At 34.3% G+C, this 27,074-nt stretch overlaps 1 protein-coding gene across 2 annotated transcripts in view; it reads left to right on the top strand.

Annotated features, from left to right (window-relative positions):
* The window catches only part of MMRN1 (multimerin 1), a 73,667-nt gene that overhangs the window by 40,960 nt on the left and 5,633 nt on the right, over positions 1-27,074 (top strand). Inside the window, exons 5-8 of one of the 2 annotated variants that reach the window (XM_038582139.1) lie at positions 9,038-9,142; positions 10,441-10,614; positions 16,811-18,799; positions 20,152-20,317. In XM_038582139.1, coding sequence (XP_038438067.1) covers positions 9,038-9,142; positions 10,441-10,614; positions 16,811-18,799; positions 20,152-20,168 — 2,285 coding nt within the window. In that variant the 3' untranslated portion in view covers positions 20,169-20,317. Of the gene's footprint in view, positions 1-9,037; positions 9,143-10,440; positions 10,615-16,810; positions 18,800-20,151; positions 20,318-27,074 lie in introns of those variants that run through there. The other variant, XM_038582138.1, reaches the window with a different exon arrangement.

Below are 27,074 nucleotides of genomic sequence, written 5' to 3'. Positions count from 1 at the left end.
TATCACACTTTATATATGTGCCAATAATTTTGTCCTTATATGGAAGTGAAAATTGTCAGGTTTCCTTTGACAACACTCTCCAGCATTGTCTCATATGACAAGCAGCCCCAAATATGACAAGAATAATCAGTGTGGCTCATCCATTCTTTAAACTTCTTCAGAGCCCTCACGGGTTTGGAATAACTGGTCATGTAGCTACTGTGATAATTACTTCAGTGCTAGTCCTTCACATCAGGAGATTATTTTACCCATGGAAAATTTATAAAATACTATATAAATTTTACAAATCCCTACTTCCCCAAAATTTTCATCCCCACAAATAAAATAAATGTCATAAAAGAAAAGTAACAATCTCTTTTTCATTGAGAGTGCAGAAGGGAGATCTTTTTAAATATACAAGGAAGATCCATAGAAGGAATAAAATGGAAGAGCTAGCAACTGTATTTTCTTTTATTTCGTCTCCACTTCTCTACATTTTTCTTCTTCTTTCTCCCTCCACCCCTCTATAACTCCATCTCCAACTGTTAGAAAGGGATGTTGTGATTAGAAATCCATGAGGCAATTCCTCCTGTTTTCTTACTCCACAATATGCTGTTTCTAATATTACTGAACTTCCATACATGCTCATTTTGCTACAATTTAGATAATAAAAATTCTGGCAAAATGTTCTAGATTCACATATTAAGAATATTAGTCATACTATCAAGAGGACACATATTTGTAAAAGTCTAAGTGAATAGCATATTGTTGAGAAAAAAAGGGAAGAAGTATTAAGTCTATTAGGAAAGTAATAGTTTTGATGTATTTTACATTTGTTATACCTTTCTAGGGATCAAAGAATTTCAGAAAGGGAATTCAGAAAGGGACCTAATTTTGTGATTTGGGATACAAGACAATTTTTTTGGAACATCAGCAACAATATACTTTTTAAACCAATTTTATGAAATTTGCAATAATGTGCTTTTCCAGTAGATGTCTCTAAAATGTTCTGAAGTAGAACGAGGAAATTGTGGCTTGCTCTAATGACACAAAAGACAGGAATTTAAGTTCAAATAATGTTAGTTTAGAGAGGAGGAAAGAAAAGCTTCTTCATAAATCTGTTAAAAAAATGTCCAGTCAGCTTTAGTCAGATGCTCCATATAGGAAAATTATGTTTTATAAAATGTATCACAGGTATTATGAATGCTGAAAAATGCAATCATGCAGTTCTTGAAATAAACTGACCCCTGCCATATGTTATGAATATATAAAAATATTTCATTTTACAAATGCTGTGAAATAATTCAATAAATTTTAGAAGCTATTGTAGCTACTATTTTAATATGGGACTACACCAGTAAAATTATTTTAAAATATTGCTTCAATTAATATAATTATTTAAAACAGAAAATAGTCTCTATATTTCCTGTGTATTTGTATATCTAATTCATTCTGGTGGCGTTTAATGTTTTCCCTTTAAGACAGAACATGATTTCCTATAAGCATCTAACTCAATTATGATACATTTAGTCAAAAGTCACCATGTATCTTAGTTCTTTGTTGCCTCAAATTGCTTTCTTTGATTTGATTGCCAAATCTCAATAAATCTTTATATCTGTACTGAACATCACCAAGTGAGCATTCACCTGGTATTGCAGGATCAGTGGGAAACTGATCTGGTCACACAGGAACGTTTCTAGTTGTAAGAGCAAGCTTCCTCATTTCTGAGTTACCATTAATGACCTCCTCTATATGCCTCAAAGGTCTAGGGAAAAAAAAGAAAACACTCACGGATAACATCTGTCTAATAGGAGGGGGGAAGATGAGGGGGAGGAGGGGAAAGGAAAGGAAAGGAAAAGGAAAGAAAGGAAAAAGCACCTAATAAGGAAGTTATTGCTCTTGACACTTGCTGACCTTGCTCTCTAAGTCCTTGATCCACCATGGTCAGAGTTTGCATACAGGGGGGAAAAAAGAGTAATTGTATTGAGGACATAGAAAAAAAAAAAAAAAAGAATCTTATTTTTTAAATACATTGCATTTTTTTTTTAATCTGGACATTAAGGAGGGCACGTGATGTAATGAGCACTGAGTATTAGATAAGACTGATGCATCAGTGACCTCCACCTCTGAAACCAATAATACACAATATGTTAATTAACTGAATACCAATAAAACTTTTAAAAATCTGAAGTGCATAAGGATCTTTAAAAGTTATTTGACTTAAATAAATGTCCTTCTGTCCCAGTGCCTATCTTTCAGAAAGAACCAAGAAAAAGAGACTTAGAAATCCGCTCTATAGAACAAAGCAAAGGTCTGTGCTGAACTGCGAGATAAGATTGCCTGGGAAATCTAGAATGTATAGCAGTCCTTGTGGTAGGGAATACATTTGTGAAGACAGAAAGAGTGCTAAATGAAAAAATAAAAGAGCATCGATCAACCAGGAACTTTATCACAGGAGAGTAACTGACTCCACTGTCAGCGATCCTATCAGCGGATCTCCATCGGCTAAAACCCATGCAATAAGCTGAGATGAATGCAAGTATTGAACTCCAGGCGACAAACAGAGCTAAGAAAAGATAAACTATTGAATTTGTTAAACAGGCATGTCAAGTTTTTAACAGCCTTGGTAGGACCCATGATCCAATGAATTTCAGAAAACAGATTCATATGACAATTGGATCTCAAGGATCTTAGTGTGATGGTTAACAGTTGTTTCTTTTACTTAGGAGTACAATTTCCTCACCTGGTTCCTCTTAAAACAATTACTTTAAAAGTAATTATGTTAAGAACAAATGGAAAGTTTTACATGCGCGCACACACACAGTCACAGTAGTTTTTGTCATTTAATATTTAAAGTATTTTTCCAATTACATTTTCTTTAAAATCAATCTTAACTACAAAAATATGGAGAAAATTTAATTTTTCTTATTTCATGTCTATTATGTTTTCATAAAATGAGGAGTGAATTACTGAAGATTAGTAAGCAAGAATACAAAAGCTTTCACTTGATACCTCTATGTATAATTCTTTGTCTTCTTTAAATAGCTTTCTTTTTTTCTCTGACAGTTTTATTTGCTTTCTCTTCCATTTGTCACTGATTCTACAGGGTTTATTTTTTGTCTTTTTAGTTTTTATTTCTAATCTTCTGCCTTTCTTTAGTATGTCACTTTCTATCCCCTTGTTTACAATGCAGTAAATAGCATTTTTCCAGATTGCATGAATGGTATTTGTCTGAAATACTTTTGACCCTAAGGGAAATAGAAAATCAGACTTGAATCCTCTTCATTTACTTCCTTTTTATTCTTACCCTTTTACTTTTTGCCCAGATTTGTTTTTCCCTCTTGCACATTTAGGATCTTGCCTGGACCACATGACACTGAGAGAACTGTGACTTAAGGAAGTAACTAACCAGTCAGATATGATTCTAGAAGACTTAAAATACCCTCTACCTCCTTCTATGTGTGTGTGATATTCTGATTTGCTGGTCCTTCTCAAATGAGAAAGGATACTAAGTGAAGTAATGTTATAATCTCTACATTAAATTTGCAACATGTAATACGAAGAGTGAGATACAGAGACTTGATCTCACTGGAATATAATACAACAATTAAAAATAATGCATTACTATTTATAATTAAGCTTTAGCAAAGTATTTTTAGCCTCTGGAAATAAACCCTTTTTAAAATGCTGTCATGATTTTTATTGTGTTACTCCACTCCAAGATGATGAGCACCCAAGCTGATCTGTCTCTTGATTATGATGATGGAGTGAGAAGGAGCAGGGGCCATATTCAAACATCTTAACAACTAATTTAATAATATCAGTTAATATATAAATCAATATAAAAATCAAAGGTTAAAAATGTATTATTTTTATGTTAATGCATATATTTTCAATGCATAAATATATTTCATAAAAATAAATATTGTGGATTATTTAAATAATTAAATATTTAATGATAGTGATTATGTTTAATAATTGAATATTTATAAATATATATTTATTAATTTAAAATAAAATATAAAATATAAGGTAAAAGAAACCATGACACAAATCATTCATCTTATTATTCTAGTAATTCTTAAATAATTTCTTAATTTTGGGACATCTGGATGGCTCAGTGGTTGAGCATCTGCCTTTGGCTCAGGGTGTGATTCCATAATCCTGGGATTGAGCCTTTCATTGGGCTTCCCACAGGGAATCTGCTTCTCCCTCTGCCCATGTCTCTTCCTCTCTCTCTGTGTCTCTCATGAATAAAATAATAAAATCTTAAAAAATAATAATTTATTAATTTCTAAAACTTACTGGCATACTCTTTTTTTTTACATGGGTGATACCAGCTAAATGATATCTCTATCAGAGAGATGATTTAATATAGAGTACCATCCTAAACTCCTTTAAAGAATTCTCCATCAGATTTAGAGACATTGAGTGGTATCAAGACTCAGCAAGTTGATCACTTCTATTAACATTAATGATAGTGCCATCCTGCTGAATTATCTACTAGTCTTTACTGAATTAACAATGATCGCATTCAAATTTTATCTAGCCCTTAAATACTATGTATATCTTTAAGTATTCAATGTATTTATTACTAACTAAATCATGAAAATTGTAAGAATGTCTTATTTAATTCAGTCATAGAGTTTTGCAAATGTCATTTGGTCAAATTTGTCGCACAATAAATCAAGGAATGTAAACATTCATTTTTTGAGTTTTGTCATATAAATATTATTTTCATATTAGAAAAATTGATGTTTTCTAATGTAATTGATCACTTGTTAATTTTTATTTCAAATACTCTATATATATTTTTCATGTCAGAAATGTCTTTCAGTTTTCAAATTATCTCCAGTTTAACAAGGTGACTTTTTTCCCCTATAGAGTTAAAAAAGATTGACATCTCTAGTAGAATGTCATTTCTGGAAGTACCTGGTGGCTCAGTGGGCTAAGCATCTGAATTGATTTTGGCTCAGGTCATGATCTCAGGGTTGTGAGATCAAGTGCAGCCCCTGTTCAGTGTGGAGTCAGCTTGAGATTCTCTCTCTCCTCCCTTTGCTACTCCCCTCCACCCTGCTCATGTTCATTCTCTCTCTCTCTCTCAAATAAATAAATAAATAAATAAATAAATAAATAAATAAAGCAAGCCTTTTTAAAAAACTGTCATTTCTGAAAAGCAATTCTCTACTTTTTAAAAACAAGGCTTATTGTCCAAATTCTAAACATAAATGGCAATGATACATCTATATAGAAATTATATTAAGTAAGTTCTATAATATTTTCTTTTTTAAAACAATCTATTATTTAAATTATATAATGTTAAAATTTTAATTTTATTGCTTAAGCATTTTCCTTTCTTTTATAGATTTTGTAATTAACACTATTTGATAAAGTGTGGAATTTTTTTATTATTTCAAAAATTTTGCTTTACTTGAAAATTTTTATTTCAAAAACTTATTTCATGAGACTAATTCCACAAAGTTCTTTAATATTTTCCTCTTGAAATAAATAAAATCTTAAAAAAAAAAAAAAAAAAGGGCAGCCCCGGTGGCGCAGCAGTTTGGCGCCCCATGCAGCCTGGGGTGAGATCCTGGAGATCCGGGATTGAGTCCCACATCAGGCTCCCTGCATGGAGCCTGCTTCTCCCTCTGCCTGTGTCTCTGCCTCTCTCTCTGCGTCTATGAATAAATAAATAAAATCTTAAAAAAATATATTTTCCTCTTGATTGCAAATGAACTTTAGCAGAAATTGATTGTCATGAACAATAAATCTAGTCATTTTAATTTTAAAAGACAAAAATTTAGAGCATTATTTGAGTCAAAGTTTATATAACATGTAAAAATCCACAAAATTTATTGAAAATAAAATCAAATTAATTTCCATTCCAGAATTACATCGTTTTATATTTAATTGATTTTTTATATCAACTGATGTTTTACGTATCAAAAGATGTCCCAGAATTATATTTTTTCTTTAAAGAGAGAGAGAAGTGGTGGGAAAGGCTCCATATCACCACCCTGAGGTGTTGGCCTAAACTGAAATAAGAGTTGGTTGCTTAACCCACTGAGCCACCTAGGCATCCCCACTATTGATAAAAATTTCTGTCATTTTTTCTTTTTTCAAAAAAATCACATTCATATGAAGTGCTTCCAAAATTTAAACTTTTGTCTCTTTTCCAATGTTTTCAATAATATATCATAAATTCCTCAATTATGTTTATTAAAATTACTTCCTTTATATAAGGCCTACTTTTCTACAGCATGATTGGAGACTCAAAGTTGTCATTTATTAGAGTTTTAATACATCATGTCTTGGGACACCTGGATGATTCAACACCCAACTCAGTGGTTGAGCATCTGCCTTCAGTCCAGGGAGTAATCCTGGAGTCCTGGGATTCAATCCCACATCAGGTTCTCTGCATGGAACCTGCTTCTCTCTCTGCCAATGTCCCTGCCTCTCTCTGTGTCACTCATGAATACATAAATAAAATCTTTAAAAAAAATAGATCATGTCTTTAACATATGTTCTTGTTATCAACAGGCAAGTGTGGTTGTTTAAAAGTCTATGAAGATCAATTTCTAGATTACAATTTTAATATAAAAATATCTGGCCCAGGGCAATATCCTGGAGTCCCGGGATCGAGTCCCACGTCAGGCTCCCTACGTGGAGCCTGCTTCTCCCTCTGCCTGTGTCTCTGCCTCTCTCTCTCTCTCTCTGTGTTGTGTCTCTCATGAATAAATACATTTTAAAAAATCTTTAAAAAATTAAAAATAGAAAGGAAATGGGAATTGTCACCTTGTTTGTATCCCACAAAACAATATAGTCTTTGCTTTTACTACAATTGTGCATTGCTTCTTAACAAAGTACCTTCTGTCTACCGTTTTATGGAAGGCTTTTAAATGCACCAGCTCTTTTTGTTTTCTTACTTTTTGGTTTTGTTTTCCTGTGATTTGATCAAAAAGTTAAGCAGTAATAAAATGTGAAGATCATTTGTTCATCCTTTTTTTTTTTTTTTTTTTTTTATGATAGTCACAGAGAGAGAGAGAGACAGAGACACAGGCAGAGGGAGAAGCAGGTTCCATGCACCGGGAGCCCGATGTGGGATTCGATCCCGGGTCTCCAGGATCGCGCCCTGGTCCAAAGGCAGACGCCAAACCGCTGCACCACCCAGGGATCCCTGTTCATCCTATTGAAGCTGCATGTTCCTTTTGCTGTAACTACTTGCCCGTATTCTGAACCTTCTTCCACTGCTTTGAGAAATAGGGAAGGGAGTGAGGTAGGCAGTTGCTAGGAAGACCTTCATGCTTTACTCCAGTGGTTCTCAAACTTCAGCGTGCATTGGAAACATCAGCAAGGCTTGTTAAAACACAAATTACTGCCCCACTCCAGACCTTTTAGCAGGTCTAGGATGGGGCCTAGAAGTTGTATTTTCAGAAGTTTGCAGGTGAAAAAAAATGTTACTCAGAAAAGTTGGTGATGCTGATACTGCTGATCTGGGGACCCTGTTTTGAGAACCATCACTTCACTTTTGAGTCACTCTCTTGCATAGCCGGAAAAATGCTTTGTACATCATCTAAAGAGGAAACTTGATAAAAAAATCTATGCAATTACTTGATAGATATATTTATATGAATTAATTTGAATTTAGGCTAAAGGAACCTTATTGCTAGGATCTAAGAGAAAATGAACACTTTTTGCCACTTACTGCAGCCCAGAAATAAGTATAATTTCCCCAAGCTGTGGATCATTTTCTTCCAAATAAATCAATAATTATACAGGACTTTATAATACAGTGAAGAGAAAAAAGAAGCAATATCAAAACAAAAACTGTGAACATGAATGAAAATTTGTTAGTTTACCTCAATGCCCTGAAGAAAAGCAATGCAAAATTCAGTCTAACAATAAAGACTCGCATTAATGACAAATACATTATTCTTTCTATGGAGTAGAGATCCTTCAGTACTATTGTCAAAGCTACATATGCCTTAGGGAGCATAATTTTTTTTAAATATTTTATTTATTTATTCATGAAAGACACAGAGAGAGAAGCAGAGATATAAGCAGAGGGAGAGGCAGACTCCCTGTGGGGAGCCCTATGTGGGACTCGATCCCAGATCCCCAGAACCAACCTGAGCAGAGGGCAGATGTTCAACCACTGAGCCACCCAGGTGCCCCAGGAAGCGTAATTAACATGTGCCCAAGGTACAGTTTCATTGCTACATAATTTTACATGGGAAGAAGGATAGTAAGACACCAAACACTTTTCTCATGTCTGATATGCAGACTTCAATGAATACATTTGTTTATTAAAAGTCTGCAAATTACAGACCTACCTTACTTGATGTGTTCAAAATGTTTAATAAATTTTCGCTCTAAATTGTGTTCTCCAATGAAAAACTATATTTCCATCTGAAATATTACCTGGTTCATGGGAAAGGGGAACCAATTCTTTCACAGAGTAGTTTTATAAGAATTTCTATTTTTCTGAAATTTCACTGATTCCCTTGAGACTTGCCATGTGAGAGTTTACTTTTACCTGTAGTCCTTATGTTTTGAGTCTATGTATTTCCTAAAAATCTAGGAACAACTCATTTATTTAAACAGATATTCTTTCACCAAGGAACCTGTAGCTTTCCTTTATTTCCAAGGAGACATCAGTTGGAAATTGCATTGTTAAACAGACAGCTTTTGTGGCAGTCCACTTATAAAGCCACTATAGCTTTTAACACAGCTGATTTTAAAGTCCCCTCAATTTTGCAGGCAGGTTACATCAGCCAGTTTGCACAGCTGCCACTAACTACCATCCATTTTCTCCTAAAAGGAGACCAGAATACTTTCTTTTTTTCCAAACAGAATTAGAGTCCAGCACTTCCAACACAAAGTGGAAGCACATTACCCTCCGGGTGGGGGCGGCGCAGCTCACTCAGCAATCATCACAAACCATCATGCTTCAGTACCCACCATAAATGAATGGTAGCCACAGCACTGCTCAGAGTGGGAAAAAAATGAGGCAGTCCCCATGCTTAACCCCCTCTCTTCTCTTTTTGTGTTCATCCAGCCCAAGAAGAGCAGCACTTGATACACAGCAACCAAGCTGAGAGTCACACTGCTGTTGGCAGAGAGACAGCTGAGAAACAGCAGCAGCAAGACTGTGGTGATCCAGGTCACAGATTATCACTACTAACACCCCTAACCCAATTATTGTCAACACTATTTATAACAACTTTCAAACAAGAAATCACTTGGCTGTCAAATGTTTGATGCTGACGCCTTAGCGTACCCCTGAATCCTTTTCTATGGGTACCCCATGTTGGGAGAGAAACTGTGGATGAGCCATAGGTTCCCAGCCTGAAGAGACCACGTAAATTTTGAAACCCTGTGTACAAAAACAGAAGACAATTAAAAATGCTGTTATACTAGTTGTAAGGAAATCACAGTTTCCCAAATTAAGGTAAAACTTTTTTCCTCTAAAGAGTACAATCATGGAAGAATCTTGAGGTAGAAGGAATGAGGTGATCATTTAAAAGAGCTGAGACAGCTCCTGTCCATTGATTGATAAGAGATCACCGAGATTGTGGATTACTGACTAGGAAAAAGAATTGTGACTGAGAACTTCACGTTGATCCAAAGTTGGCAAGCTACATACTTTTCATCTTTCTAATCATAAATATTTTACTGTTTCTTTTAGGCCTAACTTTATTTCTTAGAGACATAAGGTTGGTTACCACTGAAAACATCTCTATGTGTTTGCCGCAGATCTAATCATACTAAATAGGGCACTCAAATTGAGAAATGGGATTTAGGGGGAATAAAGATGAATATATCATAAAAACTGTACTTTTTTTTTTAAGGGATTGGAACTCAATATCTTCATAAAATACTATAAAATCTTCCTTGAATTATTGAAGTGCAAGCATAAAAGCATGGAAAGTATCATTGCTATGTTAAATGATTCAAACTAAATCTGAATCTTTATCATTCATTAAAGAATACCTTAGTGAAAAATAAAATCCTTAGACTGTAGAAATGACTATATACATATATATAGTTACACATATTTAATTCTGTAATGTTGGATTTGAAAGCAGAAGATGAGGTATTAGCTCTGCAACCTCAAACCAGTTACTTTGGTTTTCTGTCCCTTGGTTTCTTCATCTCTTAAGAATATAACAATAACTCTTTGAAGTTAAAAAAAAAAAAAAAAAAGACTGAAGATTCCGGGCAAAGTTAAAGCATTTTAGAAGTCTAATATATATATATTTTATATTTATACATTCTATATTTATATAGTATAAATATTCACCCTTGGTGTAAAATTCAGGCTACCATTTGCTAAGTGCATATACAGCAGTCTGTATTTTCAAATATATAGAACAAAACATGATTTATTTGTATATATATGTATATAAATATATATACTTTTTTTAAAATACTTCCAATATTCTTTTCTTCTACATGCAGCAGTGACACAAAAGATGACTGAGCAGATGAACTACCAGGCAATGAAACTGACCCTTCTCCAGAAGAAGATTGACAATATTTCTTTGGCTGTGAGTGATGTAAGGAACACGTACTCCTCCCTAGAAGGAAAAATCAATGAAGATAAAGACAGAGAATTTCAATCTTTTCTAAAAGGTAAAAGTAAAATATTCATTCAGTTGAGACAAAAATTAAATGACTCATTTATCTTTTCTCATATTTTGGAATCTTTGCTTTAGATTAGGTGGTATAAAAGTCTAAGACTTATATTTTTGGAATAAGATATTTGTAAATCAATTTCTATAATAATTTGAAACATCTAAATAATTTTATACTGCATAGCCAATCTTTTACTCGATATTTCATCTGATTTATTTTTATTAAGTACTAATTACAGCTTAACTTATTTCTTTATAGTTAAAATTAGCCGTAATTAATTTACTTCCATTGGGGTTTCCAGTTCAAGATGAAGATGAGGTTAAAAAAGGATTACCAAGGCACTAGATAATATGGTTGTATTAATAATATTGATGAAAATATTGAGAATAAATCTAAAGTATGTTATTACCCCAGAAATTATCTAGTTTATGGAGTATAATCAGTAAAATATATCCTAAAACATCTAAGGTAATAGAAATAATAATTTCTTTATAAATGTGAATCAGTTTTGCCCAACTTTTGTGTTCTTAAAACAGCAGGCTGTATTTCTTCCTGGAGGTTTTATAGGATAATCCATCTCCAGTTCATTCCAGTTGTTGTCAAAGTTCATTTTCTTGTAGTTGTGAGACTGAAGTCTTATTTTCTTGATTGCTATAAACTGAGGCTTATTTTTAGCTTCTAGAGGCCACTACATTTCTTGGTTCATGGCATTTTTCCTCCATCTTCAACCACCAGCAACACTGCTGAGTGCTCGTGGTGATGTAGGAATGACTTAGGGGCAGATGGGACTAGGCAGGGAAAGATAAGGGAAAGGGCCAGGGTCAAGATCCCAGAAATCTGTGGGCTCCCATAAACCCTAAGGACACCAAAAGGCCCGGGTCAGGCTCCTACCCATCCCAAGAAAACAGAGATAAGCTAGTAAAAACAGAAAAATAATAAACCTGGCTCCCTAGCTCCAAAATGTTAGGGAGTATCTCCCTATAACGGCTACTAAGTAATCACAAAAACACCAGACCACAAAGAAATGTGTCATTAAGGGATTATCAATAGTCCCTGCTCAAACCTAGACTGCACAAGAATCTCAAGGCCGTGGACTCCCTGGCTAGGTTCTCAATAAAAGACTGGCACTAAAAGTCCTCGGTGGCAACCTTGTCGGGACCCCACTCACTTCTGAGAGCCTTCTCTGTATCTCTGCTTAATAAATTTCTATCACTTTGCTCACTCTATTGTCCGCAAGATTCATTCTTCTACTTCATGAAACAAGAACTAAGCTCTTCCGTATCAATGGCATATTTCAAACCCACTCTTCTACCTTCCTTTTCCTCTCTTAAGGGCTCAGTTATTACATTGGCCAGACCTGAGTAATCCAGGATAATCTCCTTGTCTCAAGGTCTTTAGCCTTAATCACATCTGCCATGGCCCTATTGCCAGGTGAGGTAACATATTAACAGGCTGAGGAATCTAGGGTGTGGACATCTTGAGTAGAGCAGCATTATTCTGCCTACCATGGGGATCTGTATGTAGATAGTGAGTAATTGGTATAGTAATGTTATACACAGGGTACAATGTGACCATTTGATAGTTTCAACAAATCCAAGCTAAGGACACCAGAGAAGACTTCTACAAAAAGAAACCATCTCAACTAAGAAGCTAGGGACCAGGAGGAATTAATTAGGCAAAGGAGTTTCAAGGAGGACCTGGATTTTTTAGGCAAGGAATTTTGTCACTAGGAGTATCTCAGTTCTCCGGACTTATTGTATGTTTCCAAATTTCAGGATTACTGTTCCCTTTTACTTTGTTTTATACATAAACATATACTCATTGTACAACCCCATGACTATAATGTTATTTTTTCTTTATTTTTCATCTGTGGTTCGCAGGTAAAAGATAAGGTGGAGGTTTCCATATCATCTACCAGTATGACAGCAACCATGATTTTTTTTTTAAGATTTTATTTATTTATTCATGAGAGACACACAGAGAGAGGCAGAGACACAGGCAGAGGGAGAAGGAGGCTCCATGCAGGGATCCCAATGCAAGACTTGATCCCGGGACTCCAGGATTACACCCTGGGCCGAAGGCAGATGCTCAACCACTGAGCCACCCAGGTGTCCCCATGATTTTTTTAAATTATGTAAATATTTGATGCTATTAAGCCCCTGAAAGCAAGACCCTGCCCTACATTTCTGGCATGTCCCCCCTATGGCCAAACTTACCAATGACAAGCATGAGAGAGGAATATATTTTCTCTGAAGTGCTAACATGAGAAAGAAATCAAATAGAAACAGCATATAATTGACTAACACCGCCATAATGAAAAATTTTAAGCAAAATTTGGTTATCATAACCAAAGAGAATTAGAGAGAATTAGGCCTGTCAACAGCTTTTTGTGAAACTACTAACAAAAATTCTGGTAATGACATAGAAAAAAACATCCATTCATAAGAGCAACAACAGAATTCTCCCCTCAATAGAAGGCATTAGTTGTGTATTAAGCATAATCAACTATGAAAACCAGAGAGGGACACCTGGGTGGCTCAGCAGTTGAGCCTCTGCCTTTAGCTCAGGGCATGATCTCCGTCCAAGGATCCAGTCCCACATCGGCCTCCCCACAGGGAGCCTGCTTCTCCCTCTGCCTGTGTGTGTGCCTCTCTCTCTGTGCCTCTCATGAGTAAATAAATAAAATCTAATCTAATAAAAAAGAAAGAAAGGGGGCAACCCCAGTGGCGCAGCGGTTTAGTGCCACCTACAGTCCAGGGCGTGATCCTGGAGACCTGGGATCGAGTCCTGCATCGGGCTCCCTGCATGGAGCCTGCTTCTTCCTCTGCCTGTGTCTCTGCCTCTCTCTCTCTCTCTCTCTGTGTCTCTCATGAATAAATAAATAAAATCTTAAAAAAAAGAAAGAAAGAAAAGAAAGAAAGAAAGAAAGAAGAAAGAAAGAAAGAAAGAAAGAAAGAAAGAAAGAAAGAAAGAAAGAAAGAAAGAAAGAAAGAAAGAGAAAAGAAAGGAAGAAGGAAGAAAGCAAGCCTTAGAGCTTTGTAGTTAATGAATGTTCATTCAGATAACAGAAACTAAACTCACCCCAGGGTGCTGCACTTGGCCTAACAAAACCACAGCCTCTTCTCTTTCTTACTCTACAACCACAGTGAGGAATCCGGCTTATCTACTAGTAACCACAGAAATTGTCCCAATTCCTTAAGACGTACCTGAGTGTTATTAACAGGCCATACATTCACAACCACAGAGGGACACGCCCACGTGTCTGATAACATATCTATGGGTTTGATATCCTATGAGTCACATGAAGGAGAATCAAATAAAGTTAAAATTATGTCCCCATTTCAGATATTGACATAAAGCACTTTGATGTATTTTTGCAAAATCAGGTTCTTGCAGACAATTTTTTAGCAATAAATTATAGAAATGTTATCTGAAAATCTCCTTTTCCAGAGAGATCTGTTTTTAAAGCTAATAGTCTGTTTGATTTCTTTTCAGACACTGCTGTGATTTTACCCTTTATCCAGTGTATTTTTCCATTAAAGATTTAAAATATAGTAGCTAAAGCACCTCCTAATTTCCATAGTCGCCGTTTACTTTTTTCCTAGTTACTTTGATCAAATACTCTAAACTAAGTTTTGCCTATTTGCAGTGCTTTTACCTATCATTCTTATTTTGACTTTCAGATCACATAGTTGGGTTTTTTTCTTTAAAGATTTTATTTATTTATTTATTTATTTATTTATTTATTTATTTATTTAGAGTGTGTGCACATGAGCTGGGGAAGGGGCAAAGAGAGAGGAGAGAAAGAATCTCAAGTTCATGCTCCGCTGAATGCAGAGCCCAACCAGGCTGATCTCATGACCCTGAGATCACAACCTGAGCTGAAACCAAGAGTCAGATGCTTACCCCCTGAGCCACACAGGTACCCCAGATCACATTGGTTTTTGTTGGCTGAATTTAAACAGCTATTTTTTTGTCCACAATTATTTAATTCAGTTATACTTAAGTTTTCAATCTTGAAAAACATTTTAAGCAAAATGATATAAATTCCAAAATGATCTGATCCCTAACCTTAAATTTTTTATTGTATTTCATCAAGTTCTCATGAAAATTTAAGACCATTTTAACCAACAGGAAATGACTAAATGATCTTGTGGGAAGTGCAGTAAAAATAACTTTGCTATTTAGTAGCACCTTATACTGAGTGAAGCTAATATATTCTATTTATAGTATCAGAAATCTAATTTTCCAAATTTTGTTTTCTGTGTAGTATGCAGAATATGCTCAGTGAAGATTTGTTATGTAAATGGGTAACTGACTAAATGCTAAGTAAAATTAGGAAATAAAAATACTTTTTAAAAGTTTTTTAGTGTAAAAAAAAAGTCTTTTGGTGTGATTATTCATACTATTGCATACAAAGGCTAGGACTCTATCAGTATAATTTATCTTATTTGTGACTGCTTAAATTTTTCTAATTACTTTAACCTTTCCTTAGTACTTTGGTGCTGTGTCATTATTTAGTGTTCCCATACTTCACATTTTTACTATTATTTTTTCCATTACATACAAGTTGATTTTCACTTACTTATATTTTTGGACTTTTAAATGTATTTCAGGGGCAGCCAGGGTGGCACAGTGGTTTAGCGCCACCTTCAGTCCAGGGCGTGATCCTGGGGACCCAGGATCAAGTCCCACATGGGGCTCCCTGTGAGGGGCCTGTTTCTCCCTACCCTATGCCTGTGTCTCTGCCTCTCTCTCTCTCTGTGTCTCTCATGAATAAAGAAATAAAATCTTTTAAAAAATAAATGTATTTCAGTTTTCATTATGTCTAGAAATGTAAAATATTATATTTTTACTCTGAAAATACTATTCACTAAAGATCAATTAGCAATATTGACCTGTAGGATTTCCAGGGAAATATTTGTTCATGTAAACATTTACAGCTTCCTCTTTGTACCAGATTAATATCAGGATGCTCAAGCAATACATCATTCTATTTGTTATAATTGATCTTTCATGTACTTTTTATGCAAATCTCTAGTGCATCTCAGATTCTTTTTAAAACTTGCTTACAAAATAGAGATATGTAGAGACTGTATATTTTTATTCTACAATTACCTTTCTTAAATAGACTTTAGGACAGCCATAATTCATTTCACATTTATGCAGACCTTCCTGTTCAAAATGCTTTGTAGTATGTTACTGGTATTTTACATTACAGTCATTAGCTACATTTTGGATTGGAGTGGAGATATCTTCCATTTATATGTGCTTCATAGCTAGGTTCTATAAATACACCTAATGCATTTGTTTTACTTTTTCCCATTTTCTGTATTTGTATGTAACAGGTTTGGTTGGTTGGTTGTTTTCCATTTTTAAATATTAATTTCCCATTCTGAATAGTTCTGAGTTCTGAGTACTTCAGGATTCTTTTCCTTTTTTTTAATGCTACTTTTAGAGCGTCCATAATTCTGATTTATGATCAGTCCATGCTTTCTAATTCTGGAAATACCAATATGTGTTTCATTAATGGCAAGTTTCCTTTTATTTTTGTTAAGAATTAATGTCATATTATGGTAATCAAGCAAATCTCGAATTCCTATTTTCATTTGACTTTGTTTTGTGATCCCCAAACCTCTCATTATTATTTTATTGTTGCTATAAACTATTGTTGAATCTTGTAACTATTACTTCATATTGTTCCTTATTTGGGAATCTCATTAAATTTCTCCTCTGCAGTCGATTTATTAGTTTTTATGAGCTCAAAACACAAGCTCTGAAACCTAATTACTAGCAACTTAATAACATAGTCATGAGCTAACACCAGGTATTATTTACTGAACCAGAAAGCCCAAAGCCATTTATTTTCATACCAGAGTAAGACTAGACTTAGAATCATAATGTACAAGGATCTATTAACTAAAGTTAGTAGCAGTTCCTTCATGTCTTTTGTTTTTGGTTCTGGTATGTTCTACATCACAATTGATTTCTCCCCTTAGACTTATCAATTAAGAAAGTCATCACCTTCTATAATTTGTAATTTGTAAAATTTCAGAAGTGTAGTAAAGATGTATTTTTATTATTACATGTTATTACTTCTTAATCTCCAACTTTTTATCTTTTTAGAGATATCTGAATTTTACATAATTAAAATGATATATCATTTATTGTTGCTTAATATTTCTTTCTCTAGGTCTAAAATCCAAAAGCATCAATGATCTGGTAAAGAACATAGTAAGAGAGCAATTTAAAATTTTTCAAAATGACATGCAAGAGACTGTAGCACAGCTCTTCAAGACTATATCGAGCTTATCAGAGGACCTTGAAAACACCAGACAAATAATCCGACAAGTTAATGAATCTGTGGTTTCAATAGCAGTCCAGCAAAAGTCTGTTTTAATGCAGGAAAACAGGCCCACTTTGACTGATATACTAGACCTAAAAAATCACATTGTGAATATAAGGCAAGAAATGACTTTTAAATGTGAAAAGCCTATTAAAGAACTAGAAGCAAAGCAAACTCATTTAGAGGGTGCTTTAGAACAGGAACATTCATGGAACATTTTGTATTATGAATCCCTCAACAAGACTCTTTCTAAAATGAAGGAAGTGCATGAGCAGCTTTTATCAACTGAACAAGTATCAGATCAGAAGGGTGTTCCAACTGCTGAATCAGTTAGCAGAAATGTCACTGAGTACATGTTTGCTCTACATGAGAATATAAAGAAGCAGGGTTTGATGATGCTGCAAATGTTTGATGATTTGCACATCCAAGACACCAAGATTAACAATCTCACCATTGCTTTGGAGATGGAGAAAGAATCTGTCAGGGGTGAATGTGAAGACATGTTATCCAAGTGCAGAAATGATTTTAAATTTCAAATTAAGGACACAGAAGAGAATTTACAAGTTTTAAACCAAACATTGGCTGAAGTTCTCTTTCCAATGGACAATAAGATGGATAAAATGAATGAGCAGCTAAATGATTTGACTTATGATATGGAGATCCTTCAACCGTTGCTTGAGCAGGGAGCACCATTTAGAGAGACAATGGTACATGAACAACCAAAAGAAGCAATAGCTACAAGAAAAAAAGTGGAAAATCTGACTAGTTCTGTCAACAGTCTAAATATTCTTATCAAAGAACTTTCAAAAAAACACAATTTACTTAGGAATGAAGTTCAGAGTCGTAGTGATGCCTTGGACAGACGTATCAATGAATATGCCTTAGAAATGGAAGATGGCCTAAATAACACAATGACTATTATAAATAATGCTGTTGATTTCATTCAAGATAACTACGTGCTAAAAGAGACTTTAAGTACAATACAGTATAATCCTGAAGTCCATCATCAATGTACCCAAAATATGGAAACTATTTTGACATTTATTCCTCAACTCCGATATTTGAATGATTCTATTCAGATGTTGGTCAATGACAATCAGAGATACAACTTTGTTTTGCAAGTTGCCAAGGTCCTTGCAGATATTCCCAAAGATGAAAAACTAAGTCAGTCTAGCTTTCAGAAGATTTATCAAATGTTCAATGAAACCACTTCCCAAGTGATAAAATATCAGCAAAATATGAGTTATTTGGAGGAAAAAATACTCTCAGCCACAAAGATTTCCAAAAATTTTGAAACTAAGTTGCAAGATATTGAGACAAAAATTACTAAGACACTCATACCTTATTACATGTCACTAAAAAAAGGTGGTGTGGCTACAAATGAGAGAGACCAGGCTCTTCAAATGCAGGTACTAACTTCCAGATTTAAGGCACTGGAAGCAAAATCTATTCACCTCTCAGTTCACTTCACTTCACTTAACAAAACTCTGTATGAAGTTTTAGTCATGTGCCATAATGCCTCTACACGTATCTCAGAACTGAATACAACCATACCTAAGCAGATAAAAAGTTCTCTACCAGATATTCAGCTTCTTCAGAAAGGTCTCACAGAATTTGTGGAATCAATAACTGAAATAAAAACTCAAATTGCCATATCTAATTTAACTTGGTATATAAATCGAACGCTGTCTGATAGTCTTGCAAATGTTGTCAGGTCTCAGAAGCAAATAAAACCATTGCTGAAGAAACCCAATTCACTTAAAAAACCAACAGTGAATCTTACCACTGTCCTGATAGGCCGGAACCAAAGAAATACAGACAACATTCTAGTTCCTGGTAAGCTATTGGTAAAATAATAATTTTTAATCTCTCTTTCTATTTAAAGGGTATTTAGGAGATCTGTGGGGTTTATCAAGACCATAAGATATAAAAGATACTTTCTTGAACTTGGGCAAATAGTTAAGTAATTCAAAGGTCACTAAAAAACTATTTGAATCTGATTCCATATTATGTAATTAGGCATCAAGTGCTTATGTTTAAATATTTGTCTATATTTTCTTAACTTTTTTCTGACACATCCCCTATAATACAATCAAACTTGCCCGTAGAACATTTATGCTTTCATATGTGATTAAGGAAAACTATTAGATAATGAGTTTCTTGATGAAAATGACCAGACAGAGTCTTATTCATTTTGGCATTCTCTGAAAAAATGTCTGGTATACAATAGGAATTCAATAAATATCTGTTGAATGACTGAATGAATGAGCACAAAAGTGAGCAGGAATTCTATTTGTGTAAATCACAGCAAGCCACAAATACCAGGCTAAACATTCGTGCTACTGTAACAAGATACAAAGACCAGGTGGCTTCCAAAGAACAAAAAAGTATTTCTTGTGGTTTTTGAGACTAGAAAGTCCAAGATGAGGGTGTCAGCATGGTTATATTCTGGTGAGGGCCCTCTTTCTGGGCCACAGCTGGTGACTTCTTGCTGTGTTCTCCCATGGTAGAAGATGTGAGAGATCTCTTTGGGGTCTCTTTTAAAAGAACACTAATCCTGTTCATGAGGACTCTACCTCCCCACCTTCTAATAACTTTGGGGTTTAGAAATTTTTCTTTCTTTTTTTAATTAAAGATTTATTTATTTATTTATTTATTTATTTATTTATTTATTTATTAGAGACGGGGAGCCCAATGCAAGATTCGATCCCAGGACCCTGGGATCATGACCTGAGTTAAAGGCAGACCTTCAACCACTGAGCCACCCAGGTGCCCTAGAATTTCAATATATGCATTTTGAGCAGACCCATCATAACACTAAGGCATTTAGACATGATTTTGTAAGAGTGATCTTTGAAAATTTGGAGCACGGTTATACATGGTGGAAACTGTGTCTCAGAAACATGAAGCTAGCAGTAGTAAATAGCACGACTACAAAGAATGAAATTAGAGATACCAGTTAGGACAGTATTAGCAAGAGCAGTAAGAGCCAGATCCAAAGAAGAGTAAATTGAAACAGAGGGGACAAATGTGAAACATGTGAAAGTAAAATTAACAAGCAGCAGGAGAGTGGAAAAATTGGTGATCCAAAGAACAGCAAATCATGATTCTGGTCCTGGTTGTTTCAGTGATTTCTCTGTAAATTTAAGCAAATTCACCTCTCGGGGTCTCTGTTTCTTTCTTTTCAGTGATGGGATTGCAGTAGGTATTTTGCTGAGCTCATTAGTAGAAATATGTTACCGAGCGCATTATTGTAAAAAAAGCGTGAGCTGTTCACAGTCTGAAGGTAAGGCACTTGCAGAGGAGGTGATCTAGAATACTCTGAAGTTTAGGATTTGGGAAAAGAAAGGGTATCATTAATAGACATTGTAAACACCAGAGGAGAAGCATAAATTTGGGTGGAAGGAGGAATCCAATGCAGTACATATAAACACTCAGAAGTCTTTCTGTATGAAAGAAGTGTTTCATGAATATGTTTGGTGTATAAGTAATACTAAATAATCTTTCTGCAATGAAAAGAATAGCTACTGATTCTTACTAAAAGAAATGGCAATATTTCTCTCATATGAGTCTGCTATTAAATTATATGTCCAACTGGATGAATTTTTTATTTTATTACTTTCTAATTACAGAAGAGTGATCATTGTCCTGACATAATATGACTCCATATTTAATCTCTGAATGTTTCAATAATATCAAAAACCACAGACTAATACAAAGCTGCATTGTTTCTTGACTACTTAAATTACTGTATTTATTTATGACTTCTTTTCAATTAGTCTGACCCAGGAAGACTGATCTTGTAATGCGGAATCACAGAACAAATGATTCAGATGTACATGTTTCCTAGAGAAAGGTAGTAGTAGTCCAATATGAGATGTTCTTATAATAATAATTTTAGGAAACATAATAACTTGTTCTTTTTCCATTTTATTACAATCTTTAGTCTTCCCATGGATGTTGCAAATGAGTCAGTGAAGCTCTACTGCAGCACATGTGATCATACATCAGGCAAACCACATCATTTTTTTTTCTTAAACCAAAAATGCCTGGATCTGTAGAGTAAATATAAAATTTAGATAGCTTCAAAACTAATTGAGGTAAAAGGTTTAGTAGGACATAAGAACTTATAAACTTTTATAGTATAAAGAATTCATGTTAAGAGTTTATAAAAATTGTATTTGGATGTTATATAGTAGCTGACTCAATATTGGGCTTAATGGGTTAATAATTAACTTAGTTCTGATTCCCTTTTTTTTTTCAATGATGCCCTGATAAAATTGATTCCTGTTCTTTTATGTATTGAAATTAAAATTTTTATAGACTTATCTACCAAAATTAATAATTAATTTAAAGTTCTTTATTTCAGGAAAGATTGCCAACAATGTCAGGGCAATAAATATATATTGGCCTAATTTCATGACCTGGTGGATATTCACTTTATGTAGAACCAGCAGCATAATGTGTAGGACCCTTTCAGTGGGTGTGTAGATATGCATGCTCATTAAGCCAGCTCCCGTGGGCCATAAAACTGACAGCATTCATTGGCCATCTGAGCTGGTGAAGTCTGTGCCTGGTGATGGAACCTGTGGACTCAGAGTAAGTTCTCCTGTAAGACTAAACAAACTGTGGGCACCTGGATTGCTCAGTCAGTTACCCTTGGTTTTGTCTCAGGTCATAATCTCAGGGTGGTGAGATCAAGCCCCACTGTGGGCTCTGGGCTGAACATGGAGCCTGCTTAAGCATCTCTCTCTCCCTCTCCCGTCTCCCCTGCTCATGTTTTCTCTCTCTTTCTGTCTCTCACCCTCTCAAAAAAAAAAAAAAAAAGAATAAACCAATTGCAATTAACTCCTTCATTTGATACCCTGTTTCATACCAGGTGTATGTGCCATTGGCTAAATTTGGCTGTGTTTCCTTTGACCTCTGCTATTACACTATAAATACCATGTAGCCATATTACTCCCCTACCTAATTAACATTGGAAGATAATTCATCATCACCTTATGAACTGCACAATATTATTCAGATTAGAACCACTATCATTTGTAGAATAGTAAGTGCATTTAATAAAATGAAAAAACTATGAATTTAGTTTTTAAAATTTAATCTTAATTTTAATACTGGTAACTTCTTTTGAAGCCTAATAATAGTAGTATTATAGTAACATAATATTGGATATTTCTTATTAGCCCTATATCATAGGTGCTGTACAAATTATACTATATATGTTAGCTCATTTAACAACACTTAGGAAGTAGCTATCATTATTGTTTTTTGAATATAACTAACTGTCACAGAGATGAAGTGACCTATTCTGCTTAATTAAGGTCATGCAACTGGTTAGTGATAGAGCCTGAATCCTGGTCTGTTAGACTCAGGGCTCAGTCATCAACTACTGTTCTCAAAGAGATTATAGAGTATGTTCACCAGCCTTTCTCTTCCTTCTCCTTCTGTTCAGTGCATCAGATCTATCTCAGAGTCTGGCCATATCTGAATATTCCAGATGGTTAGAATCAATACTCCAAGAGAATTTCCCTTCTTGAGGATCCCACTACTGCTGTTCATTTCTGCACTTACCAGGAAGTAAAGGTGCTACTTTTCAGTTTGGATTTTCTGTGATATGGCTGATGGGCAGTTGTCATTGAAAGTGACCATAAATTATTCACAAGATCTTTTTTTGACTGATGTAGAAGGGCAAAATTCAGAGTCCTCATCCCTGTCACTTCCTGTGAGGCATCCCTAACATTCGGTTATGTTAATTATGATTCCTCCTAGGCCATTGCTGATAAGCTGTTCCGGTTGAATCACTAAATATTTGATTTGTGTCTAAACAATATTCCCATAGACACGGAGAGGGTTTTATTTCATCTTTGAAGGTTTGTTTGTACAGCAATTGGCCAACTCGTCCCTGCAGAGAGGGTTTGGCTGCTTGCCTTCTAAGAGGAGCTGAATCGTGCTGTAACACATTGGCAGCGACATTGCGGAGGACAAGCACTTGCTGCTCGTGAGACTACTGACTTTTTATTGTGACCATTTCCCAGCATTTACCAGATATACTTAACTCTCATAATAAACCTCTTTTATTCGTAATTGCCTCCTTAAACACTCCTTTTAAGAAAGACCACATTCTATATAAGACTTGGTAGTGTATAAAACACAACTTTTTAAAATTATCATTGCTGAGGATAGAAGCAATCTAAAAGAGAAAAATAGGAGCCAAAATTTATAACACATGGTCTGACAACAAAGGAAATGGAACAGAACACCAAGTCCCATTTACGTAGACACTCAACAGGCTGAGGTTCTTTAACAAGAGTCACAGCTATTTCTTAACAATTATATTATTTCTTTGGCACTCAGGAGTCGAAACCAAATTTGATTATTAACTAATCTACAATTAAATACAATGAATATCTAGATATCTTTCTCCTAGTCATCAAAACCACTATAAATTCAAAATTGCCCATGTGGTATTATTTTGTGTTATATTGCCCATCAAATATGAAAAGTTATTGGGATGAGTAAATCACATATTGTGAACCTACTTTTTAAAATCTAAACTCAGTGACTTTATGTAAACTAAGAAATATGCTTGAAAATCTCAAATTGTAATGGAAAAAACCTCCCTTCCTAGCAAAAAAAAAAAAAACACAAAAACAAACAAAAAAAACCCTCAAATTATGTATCTACCTCTACATCTTTTAAAAATACCTTCCTAGATTAAAGGTGAAATAAAAGTACAACAAGATAATTTATATTATTCAGTGTGATATTAGCTCAAAATGTGCTCAAAGATGTTTAAGCAGTTTTTTTCTTAGGGTCAAATAGATGTCTTTAGAGTTATTACTGTTATTTAAAAATAGTAATCATTCATAATTGTTCAGTTCAATTCAACAAATATAATTGAGTGCTAAATGGAATCAGATACTGTTCTAGATACCTCACATATATCACAGTGTTTTAAAAAAAGTTATCTTCCTAGAGTTTACACTCTTGCGGTGATAGAGAAAAAAACCCATAATAAATAAAAATATAAATTATGTTATATGTTAAAAGGTAATAAATTCTATGTATAAAGGAAAAAGCAAAGAAAGGTAAGGGAGTCTGTACTGTGGGATGTACCAGAGTATGCTGAGAGCAGCTTGCAGAATTGTTAAATAAGATGATAGGATAAACTTTAATTGTGGACAAATAGTGAGCTCGAATAACTGGGACTAAAAAGGGAAAGAAAACAAGGCCCTGGTTCAGAAACTTTGTAATTTTATTTTAACAAGAGTTGATGGTGGAGGATGTACCTATACAGCAATGTGATATTTGGTTGTTATTATGTTCTATGTATTTTTAATTTCTTAAAAATTTTTCATATGTCTATGAACATCACATTGTTATGACTATGTTGAATATGAAAGAAATATACCAAAGCATGTACTAAGCACTTAATGAGTGTTATATGTCTCCATTATTATGAGTTGAGTTTCTTATTGAGAGCTAGGTGTTTGGGCAAATATCATGTAAGAGGTAGATTTGGGCTGAGTATTCACTCAATCAATCATTTATGTCTGGTGTTGAGTGTACTATGTTTAGATTCATTCTGTTGGTAACCAACATTTTTAAGCAGGAATATGGCTAATCATGTATGTGCGTTTTTAAGTTTTTGTTCTTCAGATAGACCAATTAGAAAATCATTATAACAGCTCTGGCAGGAATTGATGAAGATCTCAACTAGGTGGCAGAGACAGAAATAGAAGCTGGAGTGTCAGTTAAATGTGAATATATATTTATTACAGAACAGCTAATTGAAAATACTAAGTCTTAGAATGAAGAGTAACATCAAAGTTTGAATAAAGCATCAGTGATGGGAAGTTGATCTTTCCTCTAATGGAAGTAGGAACGTTAAGGAGGAAGTTCAAATGTTTACAGGAGGACAAATTTAGTCTGTGATACGTTAGTTTAAAGATCCATTATCTCTATGGAAAAGTCCATAAATTAGTTAGTAATGTAGGCCTGGAACCAGAAAATTGCTTGCAGGTAAAAGTTGGAAGTTACTTGCACAGAGGAGATATTTGAGGACACAGAAGTAAATTAGATAGCTAAGGACAGAGAAAAGAAGATAAAAACATGGAGATTTCCTATATTTGATGAGAGTAGGGGAGAGAAAGAGAGACATCACTGAGGGAGAAGAGGAGTGATAAGACCTAGGGATGTGGAAGGATATGGCAGACTGAGTTTTGACAAATGCGGTCATGTAATCACCACAACAGTCAAAACAAATGACATTTCCATCACATCTCAAAATTTCCTTATGTATCTTTGTAGTCAGACTCTACCCACACACCCCGTCACTGTCAATAAGTGGTCTGTTGTCATCCCTCGCAGTTTTATCTTTCCCAGAATATTTTATAAATGAAATGCATGTACGAAGGCTTTTGAGTCTGCCTTTCATGGTATAATATGTTTGAGATTCATCCATGTTGTTACATTTATTCCTTTTTATTACCCAGTAGCATTCCACTGCGTGGACATACCCCAGTTTATTCATCCATTTACCATTGAAGGTATTTGGATTGTTTCGAGTGTGGGGTGATTATGAATAAAGCTGCTATAAACATTCACACATAGGTTCCTGTGAGTATACAAGTTTTCATTTCCCTTGAATAAATATATAGTAACAGCATATCTTGCTTATAAATAAGCATAGCTTTAATAAGTAATGGCTAACCACTTGCCATTTCCACTGGTAATTAATGTACAAGAATTGTTCCAGAAGCTTGCCAATACTTGACATTCTCAATATTGTTTATTTTACCATTTTAATAGGTGTGTAGTTGCATCTAACTGTGATTTTATTTTGTATTTTCCTAATGACTAATGATGTTAAACAAATTTTATGTATTTTTCATTTTTTAAATAGTGCTTTTGATTAAAGGTTATAACTTTTAAGAAAAAGGTGAAAAGAGTTGATAATATCAAATAAAAACATTTCATTTCCTAGGTCATGGCTTATAATGATATATGAATGATAATTTAATGACAAAGGTTAGACTAAATCTTCTGGGACAGGGCTAATACATTTGGTAATGATTGCTTATATGATTAAATGAGCTTTAAAATTATATTTGAAAAAAGAAGAAAAAAATATATTTGAAGGGCTGAGAAAAAAGATCCCAGAAGCAATATTAAGAACAACAGATATGATTTAAAAAGAACAAAAATAAGAACTAATCATTTGAAGGAAAAAGTAGTAAAGATTGTTGGAAACAATATTTCTATCCATCTATATGGCATGGACAGAATATGAGTAATTAGAACAATACATTTAGAAATTTAATATAAACAAATAATTATTCACATTTCTTGAAGTTGTTGGAAAGGAGCATACAGAGTATTTTTAGAGCAATGGAAGGATAAACCTTATTTAATAGGAACAATTTTGATAAATGGGGACACAGCATAGTGCTGAAAGTTAATGTATCCATAAATGGAAGAAATCGTTTTAAAAAGGCGAAAGATTTATGCGATCTGAAGAGACACCAGAGGATTGGAAGAAATGATTTTAGAAAGCATCAGAATTGGGATGAAAAATAAAGTCCTAATGTTGTGTGGACATGTTACCTTGAGCAAAGTAGTGTAGTGGATTTGTATATAATGTGTTTCTCCATGTCTGACAAAACTGGCCCAGGGCAATGCTAGGTTTCCTCACTAATCTATTGGAAACTCCACTCTGCTCTAAGAGAGATCAAGGTGATCTGCCTTCTGTAATGTTATTGTTTAATTAGAGAATGAAAAAAAGAAAATATTGGTGGTAAAACAAGACTATGTAATAAAAATACTAAATAAAATAAAAATAAAATATATTATATAAAACCTATACATTAGTTTCAGATGTACAATATAGTGATTCCGCAATTCCATACATAACACTGTGCTTTTTTATTTATCTTTAAAAAGACATTTTAGTACTTGGTATGTGGGGCGCTGTGCTAGTTAGTAATGACACACAGTTTAGTAGAGGACCCAAGCCCTGACTTCACAAAAGTTCACAATCTAATTGGAAGTCAGAAGAACATGGGAGCAATTACAGTGGAGTGTGATAAATTCAACAAGAGAACTT

Source organism: Canis lupus, chromosome 32 (assembly GCF_011100685.1).
Source record: "Canis lupus familiaris isolate Mischka breed German Shepherd chromosome 32, alternate assembly UU_Cfam_GSD_1.0, whole genome shotgun sequence".
Lineage (NCBI taxonomy): Eukaryota > Metazoa > Chordata > Mammalia > Carnivora > Canidae > Canis > Canis lupus.
Note: the sequence above shows the minus strand (reverse complement) of the source record. Positions and strands in the feature narration are given on the sequence as shown.